This window comes from Leguminivora glycinivorella, chromosome 4 (genome assembly GCF_023078275.1).
Source record: "Leguminivora glycinivorella isolate SPB_JAAS2020 chromosome 4, LegGlyc_1.1, whole genome shotgun sequence".
Taxonomy (NCBI): domain Eukaryota; kingdom Metazoa; phylum Arthropoda; class Insecta; order Lepidoptera; family Tortricidae; genus Leguminivora; species Leguminivora glycinivorella.
The window spans coordinates 15,256,403-15,271,895 of NC_062974.1; the positions used below are offsets into that span (position 1 = coordinate 15,256,403).

The 15,493-nt window shown below is 38.5% G+C and overlaps 1 protein-coding gene across 1 annotated transcript; it reads right to left on the reverse strand.

The window, feature by feature from the left end:
• Nucleotides 1-8,348: 8,348 nt before the first annotated feature.
• Nucleotides 8,349-15,239, reverse strand: LOC125225223. The gene is made up of 4 exons (XM_048128829.1): nucleotides 13,103-15,239; nucleotides 10,682-10,879; nucleotides 9,945-10,113; nucleotides 8,349-8,538 (listed from the first exon to the last, which is right to left on the reverse strand). Exons 1-4 carry the CDS (start codon nucleotides 15,237-15,239, stop codon nucleotides 8,349-8,351), a joined length of 2,694 nt encoding a protein of 897 aa, XP_047984786.1.
• Between the last annotated feature and the right edge of the window lie 254 nt (nucleotides 15,240-15,493).

A 15,493-nucleotide genomic window follows, 5' to 3' on the forward strand; every position in this document is an offset into this window, starting at 1 on the left:
CATAACATAATAGATAATATACAAATATTCGACATAAACCATTAATGCAAACATTAGTGCAAGATAACTTTCTCGTTTCTTTATTTAAATAGAGTGTGATCATTATATAGTAGGTACACAAAATAATATTCCTTACTCATTACTTAAATATCGATACACCACTTGATGCTATAAATTAAGCATGTACAACACTAGTGCAGACTGGAAAGAGATGGTGTGATGTGAATTGAGTTACGTGGAAGCAAGAGATAACGACATACGTCTAGCCTGCGTCATCACCTTTCACTTTTGTTGTCCAGTTTGACTTGGCCTCCGGACAAAATTTAATATAAAGTAGTTTATAATTTAAAATCGTAACTTACCGATGAAAAGTTATTCCTTATGTTTTAAAGTCAGATGTTTTGCTGTTTTTTCTACGAAACTGAATAGAACAGCACGCCATTATAATAATAGTAAAACAAATTATAATTTATTTCGTAATTCGCAGAGACGTACGCACGGATCCAATACTGGTTTTGTACTGTTTTAGTGAGAGCGTGCGCTAACATTTATAAGTGACAAATCACATATCCGTTGCGCAGACGGACAGCCCCATATTACCACTCTATTGGGTATGTCCTCGATGTGCTGGACTTAGGTATTGGCTTCACCTTCGCCAATTTCCAAGCCTCGGGAAAAATTTTAGAAGAAATTGAGGTATTAATTAAGTGGGTTATTATCGGCAGTGTCACATCCAGCGTAAGTCGAATCATATCAATGTTGATATTATCGTAACCACTTGCACTTGTTTTTATTGAGTCAATTATTTTACGGACGTCGCTATCTGAACAGCACTTAATGTCGAAGACATTATTAGTCGGCTTCTGACCTTCAAATATTTTTTGCATTTCTTTATCTGTACTAGAGCTCCCTGGCAGCGTCAAAAAAAAGTTGTTTATTTCATCTGGTTTACATAGATGTTCAGGTATAGTGTGTCTATCCGTATCTCCTATACTCGATGAGTTTTTTAAGTGCTGCCACATCTGTTTTGGACGTGATTGGTTTTTATTGAAGTAAAAATTGAAGTAAGCAGTCTTTGTAATCGATTAAAAAAAACTTTCTTACTAAATTATCCATTTATATATTGATCCTATCGAAAAAACATACATAACCTTTCTTGTAGGAAATTTTATATAGATATTTTCTGTTTAACATATTTTTTTGCTGTGGGCCACCGTTTACGAGTTATTTACGAAAAACTAAAAAATTGACTTTCAAGATCGAATGGCAGGGTACGGACCCCACCTCATGTCATGGCATTATTTTTCCATTGCTATTTAGACCCTCATCTTTCACTGGTAAAAATGACAGACTGCCTCAAGAACCTTTTTGGAATTTTTTTACCACTTTGTACCGTTCTGGCACGGTGAAGGACCCGGCCAAATGATCTGGCATAAATACTATGCGACTTCTGAGGAACTCTATTTTCACTTTTTAATAATTCCAGGTTGCCTCAAACACCTTTTTTGGGCCTCAAAAAATTAAATCTTTAAAAATTCATAGCTCGATAAAGCCCCGCTCCCCAGCTGCCAGACTTGCAGACCTGATGTTGGCTATGATCAGAGAAGCATCTGAGCACCTTTCCAAGTTGCCTCAAGGACCTACTCCAAAATCCTGCCAGCTCTTGGACCAGAAGGTACTCGTAATATACCTACTTAAGAAATGATTGTTTACGAGGAAATTCATTTTAAACATTTGAAGTACATGCACACGCTGATGTGGCTTAAGCGAAATATAAAATAAAAATCTGAAACCAATTTCAACCTCAATCTTCAGCAAAAAGTATATGTCTGTTTCATCGGCTTTATTTCTATACCATCGGAAATTTCATGCGGCTAAAGTAATTTTCCGCGAGCGCGGGGCGGAAATTACCACATAGTGTAGTGACGTGTTCGACAAACGTCACGTAGCCGGATCCGAGCGCCAGATCCTTATATCCAATTTCCTGAGCCGTTTTTGTTGGAAATGAGAATTAGCTGCCGTGACGTGACGGAAGGCTAAATATCAATGTTGATCGTATCGTGTAGTCTGCCCTCCGCCACATTGATGATACGACGGACAGGTCATTTAACGATAAGGCGAAGCTTTTACTGTAATTGGCGAAGCTTTAGTTTCAAAGTGGACTTTAAACCACATACATACATGTCTACATACCTGTAAGAAATAAAATTACACACAGGCTTTTTTGCACAATATCTAAACAAGGATAGCGAGATACACAATTACTTTAATTCAATTGAGGCGAAATGTATTAAGTACAGACCTTTCACAATACTGATACAGGAGTTATTTATACTCGTGAAGTGAACGTGAATACGAAAAATCTTGACTTTTGTCCACTTGAGCTCGTTGAGAAAGTTGAAAAAGGTGTTTTGATTTAGAACATGGAGTGTAGCGAGGTGAGGTTTGATCTTGGGAAGTCGCCGGTGTCACTCGCGGCTCCAGCGGAGCGCACGTAACGAACCCGAGACGAGCGCTCGCAAGCCGCGCCGGCCCGCAAGGGCCGCACTCGGAACTTTTCCTTCATTGCACCAACTTATATTACAAGTGCCTCTGCATCTTGGCCACGTGAATTTTACTCACTTTAGTAGACTAAAATTATATAAATAGGTCATTGTGAACCTGCGACAAATAAAGTATCATAAAGCTAACGTAATACATCCCACTATGTCATTAATATTCTGTCTGCCTACAGAATCCTTACCTGCACTGGCACTCAGTTGGCGTGTTATTGAAAACCAGCCTCGATGCTTATGAAAAATTACTTTTTCGTCTCACCGTGCGTTCCTTCCCCTTCGCTTCTGTCTACGCTCGGATGCAAATACGAGATTCCTTTACTCGAGTACAATAGACGTAATGTTGAGCTCCGCCACTGGAAAATGTTGAGCTAAGTTATTTGTCTGTTTTTATTTCGCCAATGTAAACGTAAATATTATATTCGAAATTCTTTTATTGTGCTTTTAATTCAAGCGGAATTGTTTGAAAAATTTTGCATGATAAGGCGAGCGGCAACGATCCACAAAGATGCTGAAATATGTTGAAAATTTATAACACAAATATTAGCCAAATAAGTTATGTTTACATAGTTCTTTAGGTTTATACTTACAAATCAAATCTACTTATACCTTGACATCGAGGTATAGCTTTTTAAATACTTAAATAAATAGAAATCACCTAATAACCTCACATAGCCTTCACAAAAATTCGACACCAGAGACGTCGCGTCGGCTGACATATGCAAGGCTCAAAGTACTAAAACATATTTGGTGTTTGGCGTCTCTGCATGGTAAATGAAATAATGAATTGATATGGAAGAGCGCGCACAGAAAAGTATCTAAACCAGCAGATAAATTCTCGTTCATAATTTTAATCAGATAGCATAATTAGGAACTCTAACAACATGAAGACTTCAAGTTATTTGCTTTCCCAAGACTTCTCCAACAACAGCGCTCCGAAGTCAGACCGCATTACCATCATTAAGCTCAAAACAAGAACTTAGCTTGTTACGTATGCTGAAACTAACGAGTGCAAAATATTAGCCTCGGGCAGCGCGCAGTTAATGTGCTAAAGGGTAAGAAAAGTTTCAGGTAAGCGTCTTCATTCCACGGACGTGAGCGGCCTACCGTACGATATACGACTCTCGCGGCTCGTACCTACTGGGAACCTAGTCAACTTTGGATGGAAAATCGACTTTTATTCCGTTGAATTACATAAAACCACTTTAAACCTAATTAAATAGGTACTGTGCACTGCAATATAATAATACTTTTTAAGTGCGCTGAATTAGTCAAACAATACTCGCTCTTACTTCGAGAAGGTATTTATTAATAAGTAGCGATCAATTGTTGACCGCGTCGTCGAGTAAAAAATTAACCTAAGAAAAATTCAAACACACTATGCTCAACCGAGTCCCCGTCCCCGTCATGGGACCGACTGAAGATGAAATATAATAATAGAGGCGCATCAAACGTGATGTTATTAAGGGTTTCCGTGACCGGCGTCGCAATGCGGCGGCGCGAACGCAACATGCGTGCACCGAATACCCGGCCCATTCACATGCAAAATCAACTGCTTATCAAATTCTGGGCGACATTTCAAAGTAAAGTACGGCATAAATCCGCTGATAGCGGCCCGGGCGATGGTTGTCAACTCCATCTCTTGCTCGGGAACTTGAATAATGAACTTTGCGATCGATTCAAATTACCGTTCATTTTTCGTGAAAGACGTTCTTTTGGAGTTACGTGACGCATACCAGAGATTGTTCATACGTAACCTACAATAAATGTTTCACATAATTCACACAAATATGTATATGGAATCAGTTACTATTATACCTAGGTATCCGATGGTTCCTGCAGAATTGCCTGTGGCCTGTATGCTCTCAGTTGAAAATGAATTCTTTAGTTGCTAGTAAAGGGGAGAATTCTTTTATTTGTAGTAGAAACGAAGCAACGCCCGTCGGCGCCTAATCAAGGAGTTGGCTAGAGTCGCGCTTGCCGCTAACGAACAGGTGTACCTATAAATACTTTCCGGGGCGATTGCTCGAGGCTTTAATCAGCACCGCGGCACCACTTTACCGCTTTTCATTGACTCTCGGCTGACCCGCGCCGCCGATTGGAAACCTACACTCTCGGGAAATACTGCCAAAAGAAAATTTACGCGCACTTCCGATTTTTGCGATTTTCTATTGCCAGTGCCGTTCATTAATCCCTTGATAATTACAATGTTTACGTTTTACTGGTGAATTCTCAATATAACTTGAGACTCCAGTGCCGTTACAAGATGTAATAGTCTGTCGGTAGATGGCGCTAGACGTCACCCCAAGACGTGTGTACATAAGGAAAGGCATGGAAAGATTTGCGATGTCCGGCGTGGCTTCCGTAGCTCAATTGGTTAAGAGCCTTGCACGGATTGCAAATGATGCGGGTTCAAGTCCCGCCGGAAGCATAAATTTTTCCATTTTTTCCTTTAATATAAAAATGTTTACGTTATTTATAAAAGTCAAATTTTGGGTCTAGCTACAATAAGTGATAATTGATAAAGCATTTACTTAAAGTAAAATACATAAAAGCGGACTTATGTTTGAGTGTTTTAAGCAAACCTTTACATTTTGTAATAGGTACTATCAATTTACGAATATTCAAAGATATCCTTTTAAATCGCATTTAATCTTAAAGTGGTGTTTATAAATATTTATAGATATTTACCTACATAATACAAACATAATATGAAGTATACCTACTGCATGCTTTTATTAGGCAAACATACATATTATCTTAATACAGGACAGCTGTATCAATTGCAAAAGCAGATGCAGGCATATGCTAACAAAATAAACAGAGGCCCAAATGGCCCGAAAACTATTAGTCAGTGAGTCGGAGTGAAATTATAAACGGGCGCTAGGCCTCTCGCGTATTTCGCGCTGCGTCCGCCAACTTTCACAGTATCTAATTTAAATTGCGTCCCGCTCATCACGCTCTCGATGTTTTAGTACTGAATTCCTAAGTTATACATTCTTAGTCTGACTAATTACATTATGAAACGTTTCGTTCGCCTTTAACGTTTTTAAATTTTTAATGTGGGTTTATTTGGATATGATTGAAAACATAATCCTAATAATAGATAGGTACAACTTAAATATTAATCATTCCAAGGCATACTGTAAAAAAAGCGTTTAAAACAGATACAGCTAATTATATAATCCTGTATAACGCCGGCAGACTGCACTGAGCCTTTAATTGGAAGCCGCCTAGCTCTCATCGCGGCTTACTCCTGCGAATCCTCCTTAAAATGAACAACTTTTCAATGCTTTCCATTAATTAAAAATTCAAACAGCACCCCATGTGCATTTCCCTCTAATTATTCGTATTTGCTTCTGCGTTCTGGACTTGTGGTGGGACAGACAGTTCTCAAGCGGTACTGTCCTCGAGGCAAGTTTGAATAGTGTGCTATTGCGTTTAGTTTATAATAAAGCTGTTAAACTTTTTTTTATTACATAGAATTCCATTATTATAGCTTGTACTGATCAGCATATATATAATAATTTAACAATTAAGTATAAATAATATAAAGTTGTCGAAACACAATCATCCAGCTACGCAATAACGAGTATTGCCATAATGAATACTAATAAATCTGGGTGCGATCGCGAACTCCTCAAGTAAATTAATATAAACTTGTGCAATCCGACATGCATTAGTATTCCAGTCCACTTTCATATAATACGGAAACGAAAGATTTTAATGAAAGCGGGATGCTGCGAGAACTTTGCGAAGCTGTTAATACCTCTGGGATTTTAAATTTTGAGGTGAGCTATGAAAACGTTCAGTGGGTTTTATAGGCAATTGCGAAATTACTGATACTTACTGCTAGGTAGTATATACCTACAAAGGTATCATTAAAAAAAACCTGCAGTATTGAAATGTACAGAGGTTACCTAAGTTATCTGTATAGAGGTAAATACGAAAGCAGCAGCCGCTGCCGCAATCTGAATACTCGCCGAGGCCACTTCGATGCTTAATTATTTGTGTAGTCTTATTTCATTTGTAAATAGCAATCGTGCAAAATTCGATTGAAAATACTTACAATACCAACATTTTTGCATTTCTTTTAATTTCCTAATCAGTACATTTAAGATTTTTCTTTTGGTTACCAGCTTGTGCAATTTGCGTAAGGACTGTTTGTTGTATTTAATGGGAATAAAAACCTTCGGGATTTGCGGTATTGTTGGGAACCGGACGAGTCAACAGCGGCCGCGCCCGCGCCGCCCACGGCTCGACTCGATAGCGTTCTCTGGCCTCATTAAATCTTGCTATTTACTTAGGACCGCAGCTCAAACACCGCGCCAGCGTCACTCCGCCAGCATAACGGATTTTACGATTTAAAATATTTATGGACCAACTTTACCATGCCACGTTTATGACGACAAACAAACTGATACATTTTTTTACGGTTTAGGAAAAAATACAAAATTTCGGTTATTCTCGCGTTATTTGATTACACGCGAACATTGTTGTATTGGGGAGTATCGGCTGTTTTCTATGTCACGATTGCAACGCACGTTGACACAGTAAATTTTCATTGCAAATTCTGTCATCGTGCTACGTAAACAGTACGAGGGGCTGGCTCCACAAACAGAAGTGTTATGGATGTCGAACTTAAACGAACCGAAATCGACCCCGGCCCGCTCGACGCACTCAACGAATATTTGTTCCCGTGCGCCGTAACGAACTAGGCATGATACGTGATACTTTACATACCATTCTTGAACTACACAAACCATCGGAAGTAAAATTTTCGTGTATCCCTTTTCAGTGTTTTAAAATTTTAATTAAAAATAATATTTCATTAAAAAAAATCGAAACTGCTTAATAAAAAACAGTAATGAATAGCATTACGTTAGTTCGTAGCAAACGCTACGAACTCTCCCCGATACGCCTCCCGTAGCATTCGTAGCCAGACAATTAAAGTGTTCACTGGTACGATATATCGGTTCACCGGTCATACTCATAACAAATTAAACGAATGAATTCAATTTCGGGTTAGAAAGTTTAAATTAAGTAAGTGTTCTGTGAACTGTGTCATGAGAGTGTGACGCTGAATATAATGCATTGTAATATATTTATCACCGTTAAATTAGTAATCATTCCATATTTAGTGTTTTTTTTTTTATTGTTGTAGATTATAATAATAATTATGAGGTTTTTTAACAAATTTTCATTCTTATTCAAAAGGCATAAGGGATGCAACTATAGGTAAAACAAAAAATATCTTAGAAATCTACACACTTGAAGAAAATGCCTCGTAATATTATTCAACCACAATATATTCCATTAAGTAGTTGTCTTGTTCGCTTAGGTGATACGATATCATGAAATATTACAAGTAAGAATTAAACATTAATATCGTGTTACTTGCAATAAATCAATAAAGCTGAATTTTCTCTAAAAAATAGATAAATTTACACTTCATTTCATATCTTCGGCAGATTTAGACGGATGATTTATTTACCTTTTATCAACGCTCTAGAACACCAAAATTGTAAAAGCGTAGTTATTATGTGTCTTAAGGTATTAAAAAAATCGGATTTAAATTTTTGTGACGTATAGTTTACAATACATGTAGGTACTTAATTATAACCAGTAAGAAGTATTTTTATAAAGATGTTGTCTTATGATTTTATCTAACAGGTGTTTAGCATAAGTAGATAACGAAGAGAGCTATTAAGACCTTTAGCCAACCGGAAGCAGACAGGTACAGATCGAACGCAGAGGCCAGTACAAACGTGATATTATGACGTATTGATCGAGTCATCGATGCGACAACAATTTGCCGGTCCGCTCGCCTCGAGTGTTGCTATGCAAATGCCCACGCTCCATTTTCCGCTTGGGCCAAGCGTAGGGCCTCCGACGGGGCGGCGCGGGGCGCGGCGAGGGGCTGCACATGGCGGATGTTCCGCTGTCGTCGCAGGAAATTGAGACCGCTGCATAAATCCTGATCCTACAAACCAAATTTGATTCGACCTAATCCGGATATTGATACGAAACAAACGCCAACCACGGAAAATTTAAATGATTCCTCCAAGATCCCGTGCTCCGTTTTACGTACATAAAAGCTCTGGTAAATCAATTTGTTTGGACCAATATGTTCTTAAGTCGTATGAGGAAACGTAGAGTTAGAACACCGACGCGATGAAATATTGTCGACAAAATTGAATACGTGTAGGTATTTACATGGATCTTCGTGTCACTATCCGTGGGAAGTCGGCCGAAGTTCCGTGTCAATACTTTAGTTGGCACTACAAACTGAATATTAACGTCTTCGGCGACGTCTAACACGTTCAGTTGTATACGTAACACACTAACATACTTATACTAGTATATTTTACGTTGGACTTTTAATAGGAGCAAATAACGCGTACTGATTACGTTGTTAATTAAGGTTTTTTTAACAAATAAATGGGAATTTACGAAACGAACGAATATTATAGTGTCCTCTAAGCTACAGGAAAATTGCGCGTTTTGTGATTCTGACTATTTTCCGTAATTTACAACCTACTTAATAGTAGTATGAACACAACCCACATTTTTTTTAATTTATTGGAAAAAAAAACCTTAAAAATAAAAAAAAATACATATTATCGCCAAACTCTATAACAGTTTGTTGGCGGTGCGCTCTGAAAGCTTTATAGCCATATACCCATTAATGAGTATTAATACAAGAAAATATAATATACCTAGAATACCCGTGGTCCTCTTTTTATTTTCTCCGAACGAGCGAGCCTTTATAACTGTTCCTCTCTGTATTCAGCAGGTTCCATTCATTTGAAAACTATTATCTAGGACCAGCTTTTCAGCCGACAAACTGTCGTGGTAATAGATGAAAAAAAGTTATTTGATAAGAAATTCCATTAAAAAGATTGGTGCGGCGCCCCACACCTGTTCTCAGTGATTAAAGCCGCCGACGGCAAGGCAAAGACGCCGAATGTAAATGTTAGCCCAGAACCTTTGCGGTGCGCCCAACAAAAATACACGATTCGCTTATTTACATGCCTCCGAATGTTCTGTTCACAGAAACGTCAAACAAGATTTGGAATACAAATAGTTTAACGAGTTGACGCTTGAAGCTTGAAGCCAATCATCGTTGATGGGAAATATAAATATTTAAATTCAAGCATTTACTGTTTATAGACTTCCAACCCATAAATATAATGTTTAAGACTAATCGCCGTCATTTGTTTATAAAACGACAATAAAGAAACACATAATAATGTGGTAACAATAAAATAACCATGTGATGAGATTTACTTTATGAAGCATTTTTATTGAGCATTAGTGACATGTATTGCTGATAGGCCTGAGCCCACAAGTGCTAAATACGTAAAATTTTAGAAGCACTTTGGTTACAAATCGGGTAATGGTCCTCTACCCGTCGATGTAGCACTGAACGCGTAGAGCTTATCTGTGAAAAGCAACGCTCGTCCAGCTACGCCTACGCCGTAGTATTGAAGCATGTAAGGCTCACAGAGCTTAAACTTCTCGATTTCTATACAATATGATAGGTTCTGGACTGGACCTAATAACGGGTTTTGTGTCCGTATTATGATTTTTCATTTTGTTGAAGTTTTAATCTTGTTATTATAACACGATCCAAATCTTAACATATTGTAAAATCCAGGTTGACGTCCTCGTATCGAAAATGACGTTGACGTAAACATAACATTAAAATGTTATATGAATGTTATGTTATGTTATCGAATGCACCCGGCCACGACGGTTCTCAAAAGTGCACTAATTTTAGGTAAATGAAAATTGGCTAACATAGAGTAAATTGCTGACTGGGCACACGTGCCGCACGAGGCCCGGAACGTGTTGAAGGTGCATTGCACCGAACATCTTGCGGGGGGCAAACGATGAGATGAGATGAGTAAGAGAATGATACAAGGTGATTAAACAATCAGCTTAATACTATTCACTAAACGATGTTTTTCTTAAAATTGGGGAGCTTCCCCGGTCTATGTGTGTTGATTCACTCATCTCGTGTTTAGGACTTGTAATCACTTTCACTTGCGCACTGTTTATTTCTCCTTCACTCACACTTTTTGCTCGATATTGCGCACTAACACTACACTTGTTATCGTTACGGATGTCACCGGTGCTGGTGTGACGTGTGTTGTACGGCGTGGAGGCTGCGCTCGCGCTCGCTCGGGGCGGCGGCGGCGGCGGCGGCAGGTTCACCTGGCGTCTCACGGAGATGTTGCTAGCTGCTGTTGGTTCCTCTGAGTCGGTTGTGAATTCTGGAGTTCTTTGAGGTTTCCATTGGCAACGTTTTTTCCGGCAAACTAACGCAATTGCCATAATTGTTATTATGATCCAAAGGCAATAAATGGCAGTGTAGTGGTGTATATTATGCATGGAATAGTCGTTCTCGTCTGGGAGTTTACTTTCCTTTAGCGCTTTTATTTTTTCTTCTATATTTTTATCTTCTTTTCTTTCCTTGAAGTTTAAGCTGCTGTTTTCGAATTTTTCGATAGTGATGTTTATTATATGGTTTATTGGGTCGATTTCTGGTGTAGGTATACTATACTTTAAATTTGCGTTGCTTTGCATGTTCATGTGCGTATGAATTGCAAAGTTATCTGTTTTTACAATGCAATTCTCCTCGATGTAAATAATGTTAGAGTGTGTCAATGTTTGTGCTGTAACTCGATCCGTACATATTGTTCGAAACTGACACCGGTCGCAACAAAAATATAAATAATGATTTGCTTTTGATAGACTAGTCCACTTGTTCTGGCACGCGGCTATGCTTGTTTTACATTGTAAATTCTTATTTTCGTCCTTTATGCATAAATCTTGATCCATGTTCATTTTATATATAGGTACCTTAAGGGGGCACATGTACGCAAACTGGTCTCGTATGATACAAAGTTCGAGATCTTTTTCTTGTAGTGGAATGTATGCATCTTTCTGAAGGTTCATCGCTACGTATTTTTCTATGGGGATAACAGATATCATATTTCCGTCTGAACTATGCGGGACCGGAATAATGTTGTAAATATCATAACGGTCACGTGATGTTAATGGGATGCGAATCTCAAATATCATGTATTGGTCAGTCATTCTTGCTTTCACTTTTAATACTTTGTAAATGTTTTGGAGGTTTGTTTGTGTGTTGTCAGTTGGTAGGGTAAGGTCGCTCGTAAGTTGACCAGATATAATGTTTAATTCTTTTTGTAGTTGTTCGGGGCTGATAATATGTATATCCATTTTATCGCTATAAATGTTAGTTAACGTGTCTAATAACATATCTTGGATTGTCCTAAGGTGGTTTAACAAGTTATTTGCTGCCATGGCGATCAATGTAAATTGAGATATGCTTTCTGCATCTGTAATTTCTTTCTCCATTGCAGTGTTGCTCTTTTCTAAAGAGACTAGATGCTGGTGTATTAATTTGTGTTGCTTTTGTATGGTATCTCTTGTCCTCTGGAGCATGTTATATTCGGCTTCAATGATTGATGTTTGATTTTTCCACATTGTGACGATGTGTTTTTCGTTCGCTTTAATACTACTTATGTCATTTTGATATTGTTGAGCAAATTTATCATCTAAGACTCCAAATAAAGTATTTGCTAGATTTCCGACACCGTTGAAAAATCCGCGTTTCTTTCTTGTTTGCTGTTTTAGTTGATGTCTTGATAATACTTTATTGTAATGTTGCAGTTCGTCGTGTGAATGACGTAATTGTAGAAGGATGACGTCACAGTGTGAAAGGCTTTTTACTTGTTTACAAATAGTTTCTAATTGCTCGTTGTATTTTCTGTATGCTGATACTCCTTCCCAGAAAGGGCTCATGTCGTAGTACGCGACTAATTTCCATTCGTCCCTAACTAGCTGTATTGTTCCTAGCCTATCGAAGTATAGGCCTTGCCCTTCGTTGACAGGTGTCATTTTGACGCAATTTCCAGTTGTCAAAAATGTTATGAAATAAAATAGCATCATCAATATTGTTGTCATGCATCCCCGTTTAGCTGGTTTTTTAGTTTTGTTTTGTGTCAGTTGTTTGGAGGGTTCATTTTCTGATTTTGTCTTTTCCAAAGGCAAGAGAGAAAGTTTAACTACGGGTCTTTTCAGTATTCCTTTTTCTGTCTTAAGTGTTACTACTCGTACATAACCATCTTGACCTGCGTGTACGTCTATTACCCTTCCGAGCGCCCATTTTCCTGCTGGTAAATTATCTTCGTGTATGACCACTATGTCTCCTATTTCTATGTTTTTCTGAGGATTGCACCATTTCTGTCTTGCTGTAAGTAGGCTTAAGTACTCAGATTTCCACCTTTTCCAAATGTCATTGAATATTTTTTGTGTCAAACTCCATTTTGTGCGTGCGTCCTCATATGTTTCCATTATTGTTACACCTGCTCTTCCTTGTAAGAAGTGGGCTGGGGTTAGTGTGTTTAAATCATCAATGTTTTCGGTGAGGGGACACAGTGGGCGGGAATTCAGGCAAGCTTCTAATTGGGCTAAAACTGTTGAGTACTGTTCGAAGGTAAGCTTTTGCTCACCCACTACACGTTTTAAATGGTGTTTCAAACTCCTCACTGCTCGTTCCCAGAGGCCACCAGCACTTGGCCAGGATGGGGCATTGAAATGCCACTCAATTTCCATCTCGGCAATGTCTGCTAAGAAGTTATCGTCGAACGTGTTTTGTATTTCCTTCCACTGTTGCTTTAATATGTTATTCGCGCCTATAAAATTGGTTCCTTGGTCTGAGTATAGGTGCTTTGGGGCTCCTTTCCTGGCGGCCATCCTTCTTAGAGCTGCCAGGAATGCTGAGCTTGTTAGTTCTGTTACGAGCTCTAAATGTACTGCTTTTGTGACCATGCAGATAAAAACTGCAATGTAACCTTTCAGTGTTCGACTTCCTCGCGTGTTACTAGCTTTTATGTCAACAAACCCTGTGTAATCCACTCCAGTGTGAAAAAATGGTTTTGCTTCGTTGACACGGGCGGCGGGTAGATCACCCATGAGTTGATACTGTTTTTGCCCATCGATCTTTTGGCATTTGACGCATTTTCTAACTTGTTGTTTTACTCTATTGTTTCCGCCCATCACCCAGTACTCTTCTCTCAACTTGCTTGATGTAATCTTGGCGCCTCCGTGAAGTGTTATGATATGGGCATGTTCTATTAGTAATGTAGCAAGACGTGATTCCTTTGGAATGATTTTTGGGTGTCTCATTTCGTAAGGTAAATGCGCTTCTTCGAGACGTCCTCCTACTCTAAGTATATGTTCGTTGTCCAGGAATGGATATAATGAGAAAAGTTTACTCCTTGTTTCTACTTTGTTATTCCTGCGTAAATGTTCAATATCTTCTTCTAATTCTTTGTTTTGCACGCTTTTAATTATAGCTCGTTTAGCTTTTCGCAACTCCTGTAATGTTAGATAGCTGGGTAAGCGTTTTCGCTTCAAAGTGAATGCTCTCAATATGTAGGCTACGATTCTTGTTACTTTTGTAATTGAACTATATTTGTTTAATAAATCATGAATAATATCTTGCTTGTTATTGTTTTGGCCCACATTTGATACGTAGGATTTTTTCTCCTCTTCTGTTGTATGATATGTTGGTTTTTGATAACTTTCGTGTTCTGGCTGGAAATCAGCTAACCATGTTGGTCCTGACCACCATAAAGAGTTGTCTTTTAACTGAGATGCTGTTTGTCCTCTGCTGGCAGCATCCGCGGGGTTTTCTGACGATTTCACATAACGCCATTGTTCTTCTGTCATCACCTGTTTTATTTGTTCTACTCGATTGGCGACGAATGGTTTCCAGCGGCTTGGCTGTCCTTGTAACCATCCGAGGACGATCTTTGAATCGCACCAACCAAACGTTTCCACAGTATGCTGTTGTAGAGATATTTTTATTTTTGCCATTAGTTTTGATAGAAGATGCGCTCCACATAATTCAAGTTTCGGCAGTGTTAATTGTTTCTTCTGTGGGACGACCTTTGTTTTTGCTGCGACCAGAATTGGTTTTGTTTGATGTTCAGTTCGTGCATATACTACACACCCATATGCTTCTAGCGATGCGTCACAGTACCCATGTAGTTGGATTACGTCATTCTGTTTACATAGCAACCATCTGGGTATTTTGCAATCGTTAATTAAGTGAATTTCTTCCTGTATTTTGGACCATTCTAAGTGTATGTCATCTGGGATGGGCTGATCCCATTGAACTGTTTGTTTCCATACTTTTTGGAATAAAATTTTGAGTTTTATGCTGAGCGGGGCAAGCCAGCCAAGTGGGTCAAAGAGTTTGGAGATGTCCGATAGAAGGGTTCTTTTTGTTGGTTTGTTTTTCTGCTTTTCAATTTTACATTGAAAAGTAAATACGTCTTCAGTTGGATTCCAACTTAAACCTAGTGTTTTAGATATGTCATCTTGTTTACAGTTAATTGTTAGGTTTTGATTGTCTTGCTTGTTCTGTATATGTTCTAACACTTCTTCTCTGTTTGAGGACCATTTTCGTAAGTTAAATCCCGCTGTTCTTAACAAGTCGATAATGTCGTTTATCAGTTTTATTGCTTGCTCTATGGAATGTGAACCGTGTATAAGATCATCCATGTAGAACGATTCTTCTAAAACTTTGGACGCTTCTGGGTAGTTTTCCTGTTCGTCACGTGCTAGCCTTTTTAGTGTCATCATGGCTAAAAAGCTTGCACTTTTTGTTCCGTATGTAACTGTTGTAAGCTGAAATGATTGTAGTATCCCGTGCTCGTCTCTCCAGATGATTTTCTGAAGGTGTTGGTCCTCTTCATGCACTAAGATTTGACGGAACATTTTTTCTAGGTCAGCGCAGAACACAAACTCGTACTGTCTCCATTTTAATAGCAATGTTTGTATGTCTTTTTGTAAATTTGGGCCCCTGTACATTAATTCGTTCAATGAGTATCCTG

Excerpts from the sequence above, each read along its gene's own strand:
- LOC125225223 (XM_048128829.1), bottom strand. The coding sequence starts at position 15,239 with ATGACACTAAAAAGGCTAGCACGTGACGAACAGGAAAACTACCCAGAA. Across the intron at positions 10,880-13,102 it reads CCATTTAAAACGTGTAGTGG|TTTGCCGGAAAAAACGTTGC; the intron begins GTGAGCAAAAGC and ends CAATTGCGTTAG. Across the intron at positions 10,114-10,681 it reads CACCAGCACCGGTGACATCC|GTCCAGTCCAGAACCTATCA; the intron begins GTAACGATAACA and ends ACCCGTTATTAG.